Source organism: Pezoporus flaviventris, unplaced genomic scaffold (genome assembly GCF_033815535.1).
Source record: "Pezoporus flaviventris isolate CSIRO_AGI_PZ_B2104156 unplaced genomic scaffold, CSIRO_AGI_Pfla_v1 ptg000047l, whole genome shotgun sequence".
Classification (NCBI taxonomy): domain Eukaryota; kingdom Metazoa; phylum Chordata; class Aves; order Psittaciformes; family Psittacidae; genus Pezoporus; species Pezoporus flaviventris.
In genome coordinates, this window is record NW_026892595.1 from 15,232,739 (window position 1) to 15,251,777 (window position 19,039).

A 19,039-nucleotide genomic window follows, 5' to 3' on the forward strand; every position below is an offset into this window, starting at 1 on the left:
CCTGCTGCAAAGCACTTTCAGAATTTCCTTGTGTCTTGTGATTTTTTTAATCTGGTTTCCACTTTCATTTAAACTTAAAAGGGGATAAACATAATCATTTAACCTGCTAAGGCAAACTGCAATTAAAACCTGTTTTCCATTCTTTTACTTAAGAAAGATTTGGAAAAAGAGCAGCTGAAAAGTCTCAAGAAGGTAGCCAAGCATTTTGAAAATGGGCTTGTATCCTTTTTGGCATTGTAGCACTCTGAATTCATGGTGTTTTATGTATGTTAATACTCTGACTTTCCAGCAAAGCATTTTATCGTGTGCTGTGCTTTCACATGGAGAACACACACATTCTCATCATTGTCCTTCTTGTGTACACATAGCCAAAGCTGGCAGGTTAGCAAGATTATTGTATGCTAGATTCATTTGCTACAAAATTCAGTAGAGGGATCTCACCTTTACAGTGGTTGAAAGTGCTCAAAATGTAATTAGTGTACATTCAACTCAGCCCAGACATGCATAATAATTGTCACTTACTTAAGAAGCAGCAGATAAAATAGCAATGACTTCCAGTGAAGGAGACTTTTAAATTAAAGTCAGGCTACTTTATCTGAAACTTTTTTCATATTTACAGTACAAATTGAATGTCTTCCAGTAATCAGAAGTACTAGAGAGGGCATGGGCATGTGGAAAACTGCAATTAATTTCATACAATTCAGCTAATTGCCACAGAGATTTAAACTATCACATTACTTCACAATCAAGTTGTGTCTAAGTACTTAGAGGCAGTTTCCGTGAGTCAGTGGATTGGTAGTAAGTTCTTGGCCTCAGTGATCTGTTCAGTTTTGATCTTGTGCCTCTACCTCTACCTTAAATTTGATGTCTCAGTATGTGTTTGGGTCCAGATTGTCAAACCTTAGTCAGTCACCTGGGACTAGAGTAGGAAAGAATTTAAATACCTCAAGGATGTCTCAGAATTTAGATAGGTAAATCTGATACTGTGATGTAAAAACTTTTCATCCTGTATTTTTAAATATTCAGTACTGAACTTCCAGTGAGTTCAGCTGATAAGAAAGCAAAATCAGTTTTGCAAGAGTTGTAGAAGTAAGGCTGCTTTGAAAAGCCTAACTGTTGGCTCGTATGCTTTATTTTACACATCTGACTTTGAAAGTATTGGCCTTGCTTTTTCTCGGTTGTGTTTCTGAAGTATGACAAATATAGTGTTCAGCTTTTTCTTCTGATTCATAGCAGTACAAACAACCTGATTTCCTTTACTTTAAATTAAAAGCCCCTTAAGGATTTAGCACAAATAATGGAAATTCTTAACCTGTGTGCAGAAAAAATGAATGAACAAGAAGCTTTCACCAAGCCTTTATGTGAACTTATTAAATTATGTGGGTAAGTACTTCAGCCCTCATTTTAGAGATTTAAACATTGCTTCTTAACATGTTGATACATTTTCTAAGGCAACTGAGATATGCATACAGCAACCATTTACAACGCATCTGTACCTGCAAGGCATCTGTTATATTACCCTTCTTTTCTATGAACTGTGTTTTCCTTGAGTCCAGTTTCGGTCGGCATAAAGGAGGGACCCATTTTAGCAGTTCAGTATCTGTGGAACCACCTATTACGTCATTCAAAACTACATTGTAATTGGCCCCAGCTTGCTTGGAAGCAAGATTCCCCAGGGTGACTGAGTAAGTTGTTCTGGGACTGCTGGTCTCTGAAGATTTCAGCAGCTAAGTCCTGCTGAAGTATGCTTTGCAGTTTTAAACAAACTCTTTAAGTCAGTTTAAAAACATGAGGTGGCACAAAGACAGTTTAATACCTGAAGGTATTAAAGGCTTTACAAAATGACAAGCCACACTGCATAAGAGAAAGAAGCAAAATTGGAACATCTGGGATTTGTAGTTACTTTAGAAACATACTACATGAACTTTCAGGCATCTTTATTGTCATAATGTACCTTATTTGTAGAACGGATTTTAGGTGTTATCCACACTTGTCAGTAGCTTTTTCCTCCTCAGTAATTTAATAGTTACGTATGGAATGTTTGTAATTACAGTTACTCCTGTATTTAATTATAATCGGAGAGAATAAGGAAGAGAAAAATCACAGACAGGAGTTGCATAGTAAACTAGCTATTCAAATAGTTTTTTACATAACTTCCTCTCAGCTGCTAGGCTTAATAAGGATAGAATTTCTCAGCTGAATCTTTTAGTTCTCTGAGCACCATCAGTTGTACTGCTTTCTTTTGCTGCCACACAGTGGAAAATGAGAAACTACATCACGAAGTTTCATTTTCTTCCGTTTTAGGCAGAAGCATGGCAAAACTGAGAATGAGTGTATAAAGTTGATAAAATGTAGTTGTGAATAAGAATTTTTATTTATTAAAGCAGTTAAGCAATAATTGTGCTGTGATGAATGTATTGTGGAAAATTGCACCCTTGGGTTTTGCTTTAATTTCTGTACTGTGGAAATTCCACCACTTTCACTACTACTTTGCAGTATGGCAAAGAGAAGCCTATAACTAGAGGGAAGGGCCGTTACTTCAAATTTCCTTTCAGATAGTAGGACACCTATAGTAAAATTTTCCACTCTTTCATAACTGCTTCTGTTTACCTGTCTTCTTCCCACTTCTTTTTCAATGTCTGTTTCTTCCCCCACCCCCATTTATTCCATTATTTGCTTTCTCCTTCCTTTTTCTCTGGCTGCGTTTGCAGAGGTAAACCTACCGGAAATCTGCTTCTGCACTATGAGATGAAGAGTCCTTAACATAACATTGTAATGCTTACTGTTAGAGAATTTTTAACACTTACATGTTTATGTCATAACTAAGTATTTTGTAAATGTTATTGAGTATTTCTTAATATCCTGTTTTGAAAAATAAATTTGTCTTTGGGCTATTTGGAGTCAGTTTATTAGTTTTATTTTTATCTATTTCAAGAGATCTGCCCAGGGATAGGATCCTTTTTCTTCTACCTCTGCACATACCTATGCTTACTTTATCTCTGCAATAGCCTGATAGTGCATAGATTCCAGGATTTAATCTTCTACATTTAAATGACATTTGGTTTTGGTGTGGGTTTTTTTTTCAGTATTTCTTATTACATCGAATATGAATTATGAAAATAGTATCTATGAACGTGCACTAGTAATTGCCAGATTTTGGAACTAGAACTTTCAGTGTAGAATCAGCATTGCAAACAATGTATTTGTCCTGGGAAAACTGCCCTTTATTTGCAAAAAATGCCAAGGAGGAGAAGAAAAGCTACTGAGCTATTCTGGTGACTCGATTAAAGTGTTCTTCTATAATGTTTTAAGGATAGTTATAAAATCTTTAAACTCCATTTTGCAGGTTACCGTTTCAAAAAAAGAAATTTTCTGATGAAATAAGCTATTCTGCAGTGGTTTCAAAATTCATTGCACAATTGGGTGAGTGTAAACTGATATGCCACAACAAAATAATAATTATGCTATAATAAAATTAACTGCATTCTTAGCACAATTTTAATTTCTTTAATTTCCTCCGTAAATGTAAGTAATTTATTCCAATTATCCATTCAGTCCTCTGTTCTTTTTAGTATCAGAAAACATTCTTATTTTGCTGTGCAGGTAACCTGTAGATTAGCTAGCAGTATTACCTATTTGCCAGTGTCAGAAGCTATGTGAGTTAACTTTATCAGTCCATCTGAAGAATTAAACCTGTCTATAATATGTTTTACTTCATTTTGCTCTAAGAAATTGGTATATTACTATAAACACTGAAGCCTAGCATAAGGGGAATATGTATCCTTCCTGCTTCTTTGAAACCAAATGGAGGAAACAAGTGAGAAACAGTAACACCTGATTCCCAGCTCAAACTTTCAATTCCCAAAAGCCCGAGACCTGTCATCTAAAAGGCGAAACAGAAGTCAGTTTAGTGCCATGCCTTACTAGGAGTAGCAGTTCCTGACTTCAGTCTCCTGCTGCATCTGAGTCATAAGCTTCTATTGTTCAGAAATCTATTTTAAGAGAGCTATTGAGGAAAAGGTGTGAAAGGCATGTCTTAATGTCTTGGACCTGTCAGTATCATCTTTTTACAACTTTGCATGTCACATTTGTGATTTTCAAAGAAAATACTTCAAGTGCTGTAGGTCAAAAAGGATTTAGAATAGAGCAGGAGTGATATCAGCTCATTCAGTGGTAAGATTTAAATGGTAAAGAGGTAGCAGTCAGCCTGTCAGACATGAAAATAAAATATATATATCCTTGAAATGAGGGAGAAAAAAATATTTTTCGAAGGCTGTTTTCACAGGTCCAAGTAGGTAGCAGAATGGCCTCCTGATTTCATGAAGTTGTTGAAGGTAGTTCAGATAGTTTCAGGTTCTCTTGAGGGTACAATGTCCAAAAAGACTCTCAAATCTAAAAGATTGTTTATATTATCCATGTTAGGCATGGATAGCTGGTAGCTTTCAATGGAATTCTCTGTATCTTGTGGAAAAGTATCTCTTTCTTTGCTCCCTTTATGTCACATTATGTCTGCTAGAAGAAGAGCTTCTGACTTCATCACGTTTACAACAGCCTAGTGTAGTAGCTTTCTTCTGAATTCCACAACCTCTGGAATAACATCCAGTTTCTTATAAGGTTCTGTAGCCATAAAGCAGAGGAGGTCACTTTTTGATTAACCTTATGCTACTCCTCCAAGGTCCCTTTGTCCCCTTTGGTGTAGGAGTTCCTGTCCCTTGGGTATTTTATAATCAAACTTTGCACAAAATGACAGATTTGTAGGGGTATGACCAAAATAAACACTAGATACTGTAAATAGAAGTGTTAAGATTACTTCTAAAACTATTATAAACTTTGTAAGTTACCTTTTTTTTTTTATGTTTCTGACAGGTTATTTGATGAGGGTGCCAAGCTCTGAAGTTAGAATACAAATCTGTAAGTGTGTTATTAGCTTTTATAATACGGAGCCACCAAGAAAACTACTTTCAGGTAAAGCACAGTATTTTCAAGTGTCACAGGAAATCAAGTGTATGTGATCCCAGCTACTTTGAAAAGGCTCTTTTAATTAACTGTGGATTCAATTTTCTTTGTAACTATAGTTACTGTATCTCACGCATTAAATATATAGCATTGGCAAATGTGCAGTTAGCACTTTTATAGAAAGGCATACTCAAAATCTGAAATTAGTTCATCAATGTACAAGGAATTATTTATTACACTTAGGGGATGAGGATAACATAGTATCCAGAAAACGTGAAGTTTTCACAAGTTCTATGAAATGTGGACAGTGGAGGAAGAAATAATAGTTGGCATCAGAATTATAACAAGGGAAATGTAATTTTCAACTTTGTGTATGTAGGCTGGAGAGAAGCAGCTCTGGTTTCACTTGTGTTGCTTGTGAGGGATAGATCTGAGTCCGTCTAAATGTGGTTGAGTTCATATTATATGGACACATTTGAGTACAGGCTTTGAATAGATTGTTTGACTTGTCTCTGCAGAAAGAGGGTGATGATGCCTGTGTATGAGCTCAAGCATGATCCTGTGGTACTAAGGATCGGCATGCAAACTGTCATCAGAATCCACTACTGCTTATTCCTTTGACCCTTGTGATGGTGCCAGAGGCTGTTATCAGGCAAAGTTAGTCATGGATCCCCTCCTGAAGGGCCACAGTATCACACACTGAGAGACAGCACTAGATTTATAGCAACTAGCTAGAGATGACCGTTGTCACAGTGAGGATCCCACGCAGGAGTATGTTGGATGCTATGCTCCCTTGCTGTAGTCCTACAGTGTGGAACTAGTTCCTGTGCCCTCTTGCTAGTTTTAATTTATTTTAGGAGGCCTGAAGAAGCTGCAGCTGCAACAGCCCTCAAAGGAGACTAGAAGTAGGAAAGTATATAAATCTGGGTTTACCTTACAAACAAGACTCAAATCCTAAAGGTAGCTATGAGTGCAGCTGGTTGTATGTTTGTAAATACTTCCACTGAGATGAGTGAATGTTAAATATTGACAGGTTTTGTTACTCTCCGTCAGATTTAGAGAATAAGATGTTATCACAGAAATGAAGAATGTAGTTCAGTCTAATTTTTTAAGTGAAAATCTTCATCTCTAAGCATATATATAAATCTTGACAAAGGTTGATCTTCAAAGTTCTTTTACCTATAAAGCAATATGAACTTAGAGCCTATCAGATTTTATGCCTAGTTTCACTATGTGCATTATCTGCATTTATCAGTCCTGCATTTCATATCCTTTGATGTGTATATTTTTAGAAATCTAAGAGAAAATTTACTTTCATGAGTTAGAATATATACATAAAATTTATTTTCTCAATGCTTTTCCTTCCCTACTAATTCAGTGATGAAATATAGATTTGTATATGCAATGACAAAAGTAAAAAAGAGGTACATATTAGAAAGTCAAGCTTATAAATCAAAGGTTGGATTCACGTATTATAAGCAATACAGTTATAGAAGGCATTAATTCTCTAGTGAATAGGCTACAGAAGAGAATTAAGTCCTGCACCAACAACTTATTGCATGACCCAAAGAAGGGTTTTTAGCTATCTATAACCCCACTTGTTCTTTCAGTCTGTAAATTCTAGAAAACAATTAATTTATTTGTATAGCATTTTAGTCTTTTTGAGGGTGAGTGCTGGATATGCTTTAGGTACTGTTAATATGCAGATATAAGAAAAGCAGCTCTTATTGTTTGTTAGATTTTTTTTTTTTTTCCAAGTGATTTTAGGACTAAGGAAATACGATACTTGGCTCTTAATCCTTTCTTGAGAAGGGATGAATAGGATGAATGTTTTATGAAGTAACCAAAACTTTGAATATTTTCTGCATTTTAACTAAAGCTATTGTATGTGCAGGTTGCCAGCCAACAAGTGCAAACTATAAAATTCAGATGGCTGAATTAGGAGGATTAGCAGAAACTCTCATTTTGTCACTAGCAGTAGTTGAAAGTCAACTTATTGAGAAGTTGTGGGTACTTAAAGCTCTCCAGCATCTGTCCAGCTCTGGTTAGTACGAAGTGTTCTTTCAGCAATCTCATTACCTCTGAACTTAGATCATTTGTTCTCTGAACATGCCTAAAACACTTACTGATCTGCAGGGAATTACTTATTCTTATTTTCATAATTTTAGGAGTAAATTGCAGGCTTATGCTGAAGGCCCGAGCAGCCAGCAGACTCTGTTTGTATCTAAATGGTGATGATCCCTCAGGGCAGCTGGTGTTCCGCTCCTCAGAAATCCTATGGAACCTGGTAGAAAATACCTCAAAAGAAGAAGTCTGTAATCAGCTCAGTAGCTTGGAATGTGTACAGTAAGTACAGGGAAGCATTTTATTAATTAATATTGTGATTTTGGAGACATCTAAAGCCTTGCTATTGTGTAGCATTTTGTTTGAAATGAATCGAAAGAAAATACAAACAGGGAATGGAGGACTCTCATTAAAAACCCATCAAGTTTTCAGTATTAACACATCTGATTCTCTGAAGTGGAAGGATTCAGACCTTATAGACAAGCAGCCCATGATTTAGACCCCTCAGGCACCTGTTTCTGTTTCAGCACGTTAGACAGCACTGTGGCCTGTGAAATGCCAGGAAATGATGTATGATCCAAGAGGTGCCTGCCAGGTAGCTTACAAACTCAGTGGCTGGGGTCCAGCTAAAAGCATATACGGTCTACATCAAAACTATTTCACTGTAAAGCCTCTCTTTATTTCATCAACATGGCAATCCACCACCATTTTATTCTGCTACAGGGCAAGAGGAAGATCAAGGTGCTCTGCTGCATAGTGTAGGAGGTAGAGCCCTATCAATTGTTTTGTGTGATGAAAAAGTTGCACCATTTTCAAACTTACACATTAGACTCAGTAGGCCATGCACTGTAGAAATGCTTGTGTTATAAACTTAGTAGAAAATTCTGTGCTATGATATACAAGGCTTAGTTCTAGATAATCTGCTGGAACAAATAACAGGTTTTCCCTTAGGTGAGTTACACTATTTTAACTACTTAGGATTAGACCATTTCTTCTCATTAATAATTCAAGAACATCCAGTTCCATGCTTGAGTAAATTATAACACAGACAGTGTGTTACTGTGTGCATACAGTGTGCGATTTATAATACATGCATCTTGTGTATATGCTTAAAATGGATGTCAAGTGCTATACATAGGAATCCATTCATAATCATGTTTTAAGTTATTTCTCTTGCACTTAAACCCTAAGGCTGTGAAAAGTATGATGCTGAATGAGAATTCATATACCTAGAGCTGTCTAAATATAGAATATGAAAATAAAAGGTAAAATGCATTTCACTTTCTTTTAAGTACTTTGAAAGAAGTATTTGAAGACCTTCTTATGCATGGTTTCCGGGATCATGATCGTCAGCTACGGAATGACCTCTTGGTGTTTGCCACGTTACTAGCTGAAAATCCTGCAGCACCTATGATTGTAAGTATTTATAGATATATTCCAGAGACTAATAACTTCTCTTTTACTATTATATAATCAAGTATTTTTCCCCATTAGGGTTCTACTCTGTCTCCAGTGCTTTCCTCTTTCTCAGATTACCCTTTTTCTTTCTGCCATTCGTTCTGCCTCAGAGAGGCTTCAAATCTGCAGATCACTGGCCTGGAGCACTAACAGCAACTTTATTTAATACTTAGAAAATTACACTAACACTATTTATGTGCAAAACTTGTTAACTCTTGTATTCTTGTACAGCTTCTCAGATGTGCCATTCTGTTACAATGAGTTTTGCACTAAATCTCATTTGTTGTTTGAAAATTTAGGAGTACAGGCTATATTCAGATGGCTCAAATTCAGCTGAAGTATCTGTGCCTCATAACCAGAAACAAGAAGGTTTGCTCAGAAGCTTTAAAGAAGATGTTGAGAAAATAATAACTTAGATCCAGTTAATAAGAGGCACGTAAATTCTTTTTAAGACTATGTTACATAAATGTAGTCCAGAATGCACTAGGGTTGCTTGCGTAACAAGTAGATGACTTCGTTCTTCTGTAATATTCTAGAACATTTCAGAGGGGCCTACAGAGAAGTGAACTTTTTATGGATGTTAATACTCTTCTACTGTCTTGTTTTACAGTTGAGATTTAGAACTTTAATGAAGCTTTGACATATGTACTGAATAAATAAGCAATCAAATTCCTGTAGATCTTTTCACTATTTAGGAATGGATTGCTTTCAAGGAATTAATTTCTCAACTTGAGTCAAAGTTTCCCAATGGCTGTATTACTAAATAGATTTTATTGTCTCTAATGAAGATTACAGATTTTTCATTCAAGTTTTCTATTTTATTACTAACCATTATGAAATGTCTGTTATACCATCGCAGCAACTTGATGTCTAAAAGATTCAAGTTGTTTATCTGGCTGTAGAAACATGGCTTTTTCCTACAAGATAAATAACCAAGACACATATTTTTAATGCCTTATACTACAGGGAAGAAAAATAGTTTCAATGCAAGGAAAAAATGAAAATATCATACTTTAGATTCTGTATTCTCAGCCTCCCTAGAGATTTTACAAGGTACTGGGTATAAGTAGTAGGTAGACAGAAACATTAACATTACCGTTGACTCCTGCCTTGTAGATAATATCAGAGAAATTATCATCAGAATGTTATCATTTTTTCTTCTTATCTAAGCAACTTGAGAAAATCAGTCTTGCATTTCACATAATTCAGAAATCAGAACAGGAATTTGAGCATTTGAAAAGGAAAATAATTTTCTCACCACAAGTAAATTGAAAATTATATGTAAAATAAAGCTTATAATGGTATTAGTTATTATGTCTGTGTTAGAACAAAACTGTCTGTTTGGTAATTGCTTACTGTTTCCATTAGAATTTATTACTGCATTAATCAGCAAGGAGAAAACATTAAGAAGTTTTGATGATGTTTTTTTATTTAACCATTTTGCAATGGCTTTGTACAGATAATACAGATACCATAGAGACAAAACCTAATAGGCAATACATTTGTGTACTTCAATATTTTCTTTAAAATTACTTTTCAATCATGTTCAAATTGTGTGTATGCTAACCTCCAGAACTAGGCTGAACAAATCTGAGCCCAGCTGCTGCAAAACTAATAGAACCACTTGATTCTGTGGGGATGTCTGTGTAGTGTTCTGTGAGCTCTGCTCCTGTTGGGAGCTGGTGGAAGGATCTGTGTTGGCTTTGCCAGGGTACTGAGGCCAAGCTAATGTATTCTATTGCTCAAGAAGAATAATGTACCAGTAACCATGGTTTCTGATCACCTCAGAAACAAAGCTCTGTTGCCTGAACTGTACTGCATAAACATCCATTGGCTTTGGCCCTATCCATAGTTATATCTGACATAATTGTCCTATTAGCTTTCTAGAAGCTATGAATTCCAAGATGTTATTTTTTTCTAATTTCTTATAAGTAATATTTGTAAGTGCATGTTGTTCATACATGCAGTTTTTAATGTGCTTACTTGTAAACGCACTGCAGTTCAATGCAAGTGTATGCACAACTGATGATCCTTTTGTGCAAACTTACACATGCACAAATACATTTTGAAAACCACAATTCTAACAGTAGTGAGAACGTGGTCTTCTTGTGTGGTTCATAGTAGTGAATAAAGTTTTTTTGGATTTCCCCATAGATAGAAGTTCAGACTTGTACTGAATGAGACAAAGATTTCACTAATTGTACCCTTAGGACTGTAGTTAGTATAGTACAATGTCCAAATGGTTTATCTTCTTTGATCAAATTCTCTTTATTCTGCTATAGGATACATTAAACCCTGTTCTGGGAAAAAAAAAAAAACAAAACCAAACAAACAACAAAAAAAACCCTAAAATTAAATCATAAGTCTTGATTTCACTGCAATTGAATTTAATTAATGTATGTTTTTTTGAATACCTATAGGAAAGTGGATTTGCAAAGCTGTTAATAGCCCTTGCAACATTTACTGAAGGTAAGAGATTTCGTACTGTATAAGTACACTATTTTTACTTTTAATCATGTGTTTTTTGTAACTTATCTACAATTTCCTTCATAGTTAAAATTCCCAATCCCTTGGTGAAAGGTCTTAAACTTACGCGCTCTTATGAGGACTTTGAGATGAAGAAATTGCTATTTCATGTAATAGGAGTCTTATCTAAAGACCCACGTGCTGTACAGGTAAGTTGTAACAGAACAGAACAGAAGATATAGTAAGCAAAAAGTAAAAAAAATAAATAGAATTCAAAAGAATCACAGGAATTTTATAATGCAGTAGACTGAAATCAGCTGTTCTCCAAATCAAGAATTTATACACAGTTTGAAACAAGTCCTGCTGTTTGAAAGAAGCATAGAGTTTCTATTTTAGAAAAGTTAAAAACCTAGACCAGGAAAATTAGCTGGCAAGTGACTGCCAAGCATTGTTGAAATATATGTTAAGAACATAATAATGTTTAACAAACCACAGTCTGTGGGAATGCTACCAAATATAAACAGAGCTTGTCTGTACTTGTAGCCTTCATGACATACTTTCTCAATAAAGAATAATTTTCTTAGTGTGTGACAGATAAAGTTGACTCATTGCTTTAGATTGTTCTTACTTGCATGTGAAACCTGTGTTCTGTCTCTCTTTGTCTTGACTCTGCAGCTTCTCAGTGAGAATGATGTTATGCCAGCTTTGCTTTATTATGTAAAACCAAATCAAAAGCCTGGATTTTATGGATGGTCTGCTGCTCAGTATGAAGAATTACAGCTTCATGCAATTGCTATTTTAGCTTCTGTGGCTCCCTTGTTAATAGATAAATATTTGTCCTGCCAAGCGAATACTCTTCTCCTTGTGTTTCTAGAATGGTGTATAGGCCAAGGTAAGTACATGCTTATGACTTTCATCCACAGTAACCTCAAAACAAAACTCAACTGAACTTAGTTTCTTTGACAGGAAAGAAAAATGCAAAACTCATGAAGTCAAAATGATTGTTTTTCAATAGGTCACTTAGGAAAGTAATCTTTCGTAAGAAAAAAAAAAACAAGCAGCATATTTGTTTTTTGTACTGAAGGGTAAGCTGGTGCCCTGTTCCCTGTGTACCACTATATTGGCATTCCTTCATTTGTGTGGGCAGCCACGCATCTCTACTACCTGGGTTTTAAGCTAGTCAGATACAATTATTGTGGCAACAAGTCCAACCAGTAATTCCTGCCATGAGGAAGGACACATTAACTCAAATTGAAGAGCTGTACACAGTAAAATAGTTTGCAGACTAAAGCTGGCTTGTGGCCATCAACTAAGAGTATGGGCTAAACAAAAAGACAACCAACTGCACCCATTTTCATTGCCTGGTTTTCTGGGGATGGATAGTTTCCTTCATAAAATGTAATATATTTTTCTAGAATTTTTCATTTGGGTCTAATAGAGATCGAAAGGTTGATATTGTATGTCATGCTACAAAAGATATTTTGAATTTTGTAGACTGCTCATTAACCTAGTAAGGTTAAAAAAAATTCTAATAATTTTAAATGCTCACCGAAATCATACCTTTCTTACAAATTTAAGAAGCTTAGCCTTGTACAAAAAGGCTTATTACTAGGTAGTTTTGAACAAGAAGCCTTTCTAACACGAAGCAATTTTGTTTGGTTTTAGCTACACTAATAAGCTGGGGTTTGGGTTGGTTTTTTTTTCCGAGCACATTATTTTTCTGAACATAACTGTCTGCCAAAAGAATAAAATGAAGTATGTATTGTGATTGCTCCACAGATGCTTTCTTTGGTCAAGGTAACAGTTTCCATGCAACAAGTGGTCGTGGCAACAAACTTGCACAAATGCGCTACAGCCTGAGAGTGCTGAGGTCTGTTGTGGCTCTTTACGATGATGCTGTGAACCTTAATTTGTGTGACCAGGGAGCAATTAGCCAGCTACTGGGTAAAGCAAAATTTTTATTGCTGTACTTATATTAGGACATTTCTGTTAACACTAAGAATGTTCATGATAATTTGTGTGTTCTGGTTTTATGTGTTACTGCTCTGACTGCTGAAAAAGTTAAAAATCTCTGATTGGATTTTGAATTCTGTTACACTTTAACCCAGATAATTGAATGAATTAAACAAAACAGCTGTAAAAACCTAGGTATTTAGAGTGAAAGCTGCCCCTTTCTCCCTTCATTATACTGTATTTGTTACATCTTATTTTCATTGTGATAGTTCCTAGAAACTCCAGCCATGAGTCTTGTTCTAAGTCTATTATAGAATCCTAGAATCATAGAATGGTTTGGGTTGGAAAGGAGCTTAAGATTGTCTGGTTCCAACCCTCCTGCCATAGTCAGGGACGCCCCACACCAGACCATGTTGCCCAAGGCCCTGCCCACCCTGGCCTTGAACACTGCCAGGGATGGAGCATTCACCACTTCGTTGGGAAACCTGTTCCAGTGCCTCACCACCCCCATAGTAAAGAACTTCATTCTTATATCTCACCTGAACTTCCCCTGTTTAAGTTTGAACCTGTTTCCCTTTGTCCTGTCACTACAGTCCCTAATGAAGAGTCACCCTCTGGCATCCTTTTAGGCCCCCTTCAGATACTGGAAGGCTGATATGAGGTCTCCATGCAGCCTTCTCTTCTCCAGGTTGAACAGCCCCAACTTTCTCAGCCTGTCTTCATATGGAAGGTGCTCCAGTCCACTGATGATCCTCATGGCCCTCCTCTGGACTTATTCCAACAGTCCCATGTCCTCCTTATGTTGAGGACACCAGAACTGTACACAGTACTCCAACCAGAGGGGCAGGATCACCTCCCTCGACCTGCTGGTCATGCTCCTTTTGATGCAGCCCAGGATATGGTTTGTCTCTGGGCTGCAAGCGCACACTGAAGCTGGCTCATATTAAGTTTCTCATTGACCAACACCCCCAAGTCCTTCTCCTCAGGGCTACTCTGAATCTCTTCTCTGCCCAACCTGTAGCTGTGCATGGGAATGCCCAGACCCAGGTGTAGGACCTTGCACTTCACTTTGTTGAACCTTATAAGGTTGGCATTGTCTCACCTCTCAATCATGTCAAGGTCCCTCTAGATCCCTCTGGCATGTTGACCAAACCACATAGCTTAGTATCACTGGCAAACTTGCTGAGGGAATGGTGTCACTTTCCATAACTCCTCTTTAAATAGAAGAAAGTTAATAATATACTTCTATATGAATAACACTATAAGTGAATAAAAGCAGAATAAAACTGCTTAACCACCGCTCCTGCAAATTTAGACCATTTTCTTGTTCAGTAACACATACCTATTTTTAAATTTGGTTTTAAGTTCCAATACAAACAGGTTTAAGTTCTCTTCTTACAATAATAAGTAAGTTTCCAATACTCTGAAAAAGTTATATTGAAAGAAACAAAACAGGTAAGATCCTTTGGAATTCAAAGAGTATGTTCTGATAGAAAGCCTAGAAAGAACAGATTTTATATCCTCAGTTTAAAGTTGAACTCCAGTGAAGACAGATTTTAGTGAGAGCAAAATTAATGCTATTCCTTACGTATTAGATTTAAGTAACTTGTCTTAATTTGGGGGACTTTTTTGTTTGAATGTCCTCTTTCACGCAGTGGTTCCAAGGCTGATTTTTCTAACAGAGGTAGTGTTCTACGTCTCCCACATTTGCACTGTCAGTGCAAATGTTAGTGAGGCTGTACAGTAGAGCAAATCAGTAAGTTCATTGCCTTTTTCTAAGAGTTCCCTAATTCAGTTCAGTTCCCTGAACTCATTGCACTGGCACAATACACAGGGCAGCACAGAGGCTGAACAAAGAAGTCTGTGCAAGCTACTGTCATCTACTATCATTTACTCTTTCACCAAGAGTAAAGCCCATGAAACTACAGCATCAGAGTGCTGCACTTCTGTAAGCTAGTACAAAACACAGGAGATAAATCTGAACTGTGTAAGTAGATTCCTTTAAAAATCTCTTGGTGTAGATTTGATTTTTACTTCTTTGTCAGCAGCTATTATAGAATTCTAACTTGTGTATAGGACATTCACATGTATAAAATATATTCACTTACAGACATCCTAAAGTATGCAGTAAACAAATCTAAAGAAAAAGAAGACGCCGTTCTACTGGAAATCCAAGCTGATATATTATTTATTTTGTCTGCTGTCTGTAAAAATGATCTCCTCAGAAAGGTATGTAACTTTCTGCCTCACACTGTGAAAAAAAACCAATAAAGCAAGGTATATTTTAATTTGAAGTATAGTGCTTCTATTATTATTATTATTAATTATTCAAAAGCAGATGTCAATGACAGTTCATCGCTAACCAGTCGGGTCTGATAATTGGGTTTTGTGACAGTGACAGTTAATATTCAAAATCACTCAGAAATCCAATAGGAAGTGTCTCACCTATTTAATTGCTAATTTACATAATTCTGAAATTAATATATGAAAGTGTTAACAAATGAGACTAGCAGTTCAGAAAAACTGAAAATCTCTTTTTCTTATGTATATTGTAAGGGATTATCTTGCTCTTGCAAGTGCACTGAATTTATTATGATATAAATATTTCATTTTTGCAATTTCCTTTGTATTTTCTTGTATGTAGCTATTTAGTAAATATTATTTAAGAAACATGTTGCTTTAATTAATGTCTCAACAGGAATTCTTCAGCTATGAAGGAGTGGATATACTTATCCCATTCATTCAGATGGATCCAAAGAAGTTATGTAGTGGATTAGGCCACAATTTTCTCCTTTTAAGTGCACTCGACTGCTTGTGGTTGGTAAAGTATTTTAGCAGCAGTAACTCTTAAAAATGACAAGTCACGTATTTTTAGGTCTGCAATAGTATGGGTTTTCCCTGCAAATATAGGCTTTTCTTCTATTTGCAAAGTATAAAAATCCTTCATTCAATTTGACTCAATCAAAATGATTTAAAAACAACAACAACAAAAAAAAAGGAATATTCTGCCTATATTCTCTTCTATTAAATAGGGGATCAGTATGACAACTTAACTCCCTACACAGCAGTCTTACCTCCCCACACAGCGTGACCTCCTGACATGTAGAATCACCTAAGACTTTCTAAAAGAGGTGTATGGTTGGGGTCTGTAAATAACTTCAGAGAAGTAAACGGAAGGCAAGAATTGACCATTATTAGCTAAAAACTGCGTAAGCATAAGAAGTGGTTGTAAACTTGCTCTATGGGGCTAGAAATAAAGGAGGATAACCAAAAGTTAATTTGCTTTAAGACAGAGGTTGATAAATACATTGAAAGCCAAAAGGTATGTTTGCCTGGCAGAAAATACTAATGCAGGAGATCCCTTGTTTCTCTGTTAATGACCATAAGTGAGGAAGTAAGAGAATGAAGCAACAGTAACATGAATAGTAACATGAAAGCTGGGAGAAGAAAATACTGTTGCCAAAAAAAACAACCAGTCTTGCTTGTCTCACCCCTTGATTCTGCTGGCAGAAAATTCAGAGTCTTGCAGTACGCCAGATCAGGGATATGATCTAGCTAAATTTTAGCCTCTTCTACTGAGTTAGTTTTAGTTCAAATCCATATTCTAATCCAATTCATTGTCAGCCTGCCAAATTTTTGGGCTGCTACAAGGAAGATGTGCCACCTGCAAGAGAAGAAAGAGCAGTCAAGTAGGTTATGTTTAGTTACATGGTGTAAATGAAAAGGCATGTGAAACATGATTTTTTGACTTCCTGAAGGTATGAAGCGTATTGCATAGCAAATGAATTTGTTCAATTCCGTAAAGTAGATTAGATGTTTGTAAAATATTCTAAAGTATAAAAATGTTTCTACACAATGAAATTATTTCTGTTTAAGGTCCTGTGTCCTTGGATGTTACATTGCAGAGGATTATTTTCTTGAAAAACAGGGTGTTTTTCTCCTTCTGGATTTGTTGGCAGTAAGTATTTTGATTATTGCTTTTATAGAATGGAAGAGTAGTAAAACAACATGGAAAGTTGCATTATTTTGATACAGTATCTCCTAAGACGATGATAATACTAACAAAAAGATCAATACATGTAATTCTGTGAGATAGGAAGGTGATCATACACCAGGGTAACTCCCCAGAAATGACTGCATGGATTTTCCATGTAAATAAGAATTTGGCAGAGGGGGCTTTAAATTTAACAAGAATTTACTCTTTTTAAAAAGAAAAGCTATGCTCTTACTTTGGATGACAGCTCTGTTTAGAAAAGCACCTCACTTCTTACTTCATATTGAAGTTAGTAAGAGCAGAGTTAGTATATATTTGAACGCTTTAAAAGTTTTGATGTTTAAGGTTACTTTGTACATGTATCTTGTCTGTATAGAATCATAGAATAGTTAGGGTTGGAAAGGACCTTAAGATCATCTAGGTCCAATCCCCCTGCCATAGGCAGGGACACCTCACACTAAACCATGCCACCCAAGGCCTCGTCCAACCTGGCCTTGAACACTGCCAGTGATGGAGCATTCACAACTTCCTTGGGCAACCCATTCCAGTGCCTCACACCCCTAACAGTAAAGAACTTCTTCCTTATATACAATCTAAACCTCTCCTGTTTAAGTTTTAAGCCGTTACCCCTTGTCCTGTCACTACAGTCCCTAATGAAAAGTCCATCCCCAGCATTCCTATAGCCCCCCCTTCAGATACTGGAAGGCTGCTATGAGGTCTCCATGCAGCCTTCTCTTCTCCAGGCTGAACAGCCCCAACTTTCTCAGCTTACCTTCCCATGGGAGGTGCTCCAGTCCCCTGATCATCCTCGTGGCCCTTCTCTGGACTTGTTCCAACAGTTCCGCATCCTTTCTATGTTGAAGACACCAGAACTGTTCACAATACTCCAGGTGAGGTCTCACAAGAGCAGAGTAGAGGGGCAGGATCACCTCCTTTGACCTGCTGGTCATGCTCCTTTAGATGCAGCCTAGGACACGGTTGGCTTTCTGGGCTGCAAGCACACACTGAAGCCGGCTCATGTTCAGTTTCGCATCCACCAACATCCCCAAGTCCTTCTCCGCAGGGCTGCTCTGAATCTCTTCTCTGCCCAACCTGCAGCTGTGCCTGGGATTGCTCCGACCCAGGTGTAGGACCTTGCACTTTGCATGTCAAGGTCCCTCTGGATGGCATTCCTTCCCTCCAGGGTATCAACCGAACCACACAGCTTGGTGTCATCGGCAAACTTGCTGAGGGCGCACTCAATCCCACTGTCCATGTCAGCGACAAAGATGTTGAACAAGACCGGTCCCAACACCAATCCTGAGGGACACCACTCGTTACTGGTCTCCAGCCGGACATTGAGCCATTGACCACAACTCTTTGCATGTGGCCATCCAGCCAGTTCTTTATCCACCAAGTGGTCCCTCTATCAAATTGATGTCTCTCCAATTTAGAGACAAGGATGTCATGTGGGACAGTGTTGAACGCTTTGCACAAGTCCAGGTAGATGACATCAACTGCTCTACCCCTGTCCATCAGTTCCATAGCCCCATCATAGAAGGCCACCAAATTGGTCAGGCAGGATTTCCCCTCAGTGAAGCCATGCTGGCTGTCACCAAGCACCTTGTTGTTTTTCATGTGCTTTAGCATGCCTTCCAGGAGAATGTGCTCCAAGATTTTGCCAGGCACAGAGGTGAGACTGACTGCTCTGTAGTTCCCTGGATCATCCCTTTTCCCCTTCTTGAAAATGGGGGTTATATTTCCCTTTTTCCAGTTGTTGGGAACTTCACCTGACTGCCATAAGTTTTCAAATATGACGGCCAGTGGCTTAGCAACTTCATTCACCAGCTCCTTCAGGACCCGCGGATGGATTTCATCAGGTCCCATGGACTTGTGCACACTCAGGTTCTTAAGATGGTCTCAAACCAGATCCTCTCCTACAATGGGCCTAGGGTCTTCATTCTCACAGTCCCTGCATCTGCCTTCCAAGACTTGGGTGGTGTGGTCAGAGCCTTTGCCAGTGAAGACCGAGGCAAAGAAGTCATTCAGAACCTCAGCCTTCTCCAAATCCCGTGTAGCCAGTTCTTCCGATAGCTTCTGGAGGGGGCCCACATTGTCCCTAGTCTGATTTTTATTTGCAATTTACTTATAGAATCCCTTCCTGTTATC

General features: G+C 37.3%; 1 protein-coding gene across 1 annotated transcript in view; it reads left to right on the forward strand.

Moving 5' to 3' along the window:
- CFAP69 (cilia and flagella associated protein 69) overlaps window positions 1-19,039 on the forward strand; it is a 33,528-nt gene that overhangs the window by 1,790 nt on the left and 12,699 nt on the right. The window contains exons 3-16 of the mRNA XM_061468426.1: window positions 154-219; window positions 1,274-1,383; window positions 3,347-3,423; window positions 4,867-4,965; window positions 6,851-7,000; window positions 7,125-7,302; window positions 8,313-8,436; window positions 10,899-10,947; window positions 11,032-11,153; window positions 11,620-11,836; window positions 12,724-12,888; window positions 15,008-15,126; window positions 15,596-15,714; window positions 16,774-16,855. Coding sequence (XP_061324410.1) covers window positions 154-219; window positions 1,274-1,383; window positions 3,347-3,423; window positions 4,867-4,965; window positions 6,851-7,000; window positions 7,125-7,302; window positions 8,313-8,436; window positions 10,899-10,947; window positions 11,032-11,153; window positions 11,620-11,836; window positions 12,724-12,888; window positions 15,008-15,126; window positions 15,596-15,714; window positions 16,774-16,855 — 1,677 coding nt within the window. The remainder of the gene's footprint in view (window positions 1-153; window positions 220-1,273; window positions 1,384-3,346; window positions 3,424-4,866; window positions 4,966-6,850; window positions 7,001-7,124; window positions 7,303-8,312; window positions 8,437-10,898; window positions 10,948-11,031; window positions 11,154-11,619; window positions 11,837-12,723; window positions 12,889-15,007; window positions 15,127-15,595; window positions 15,715-16,773; window positions 16,856-19,039) is intronic.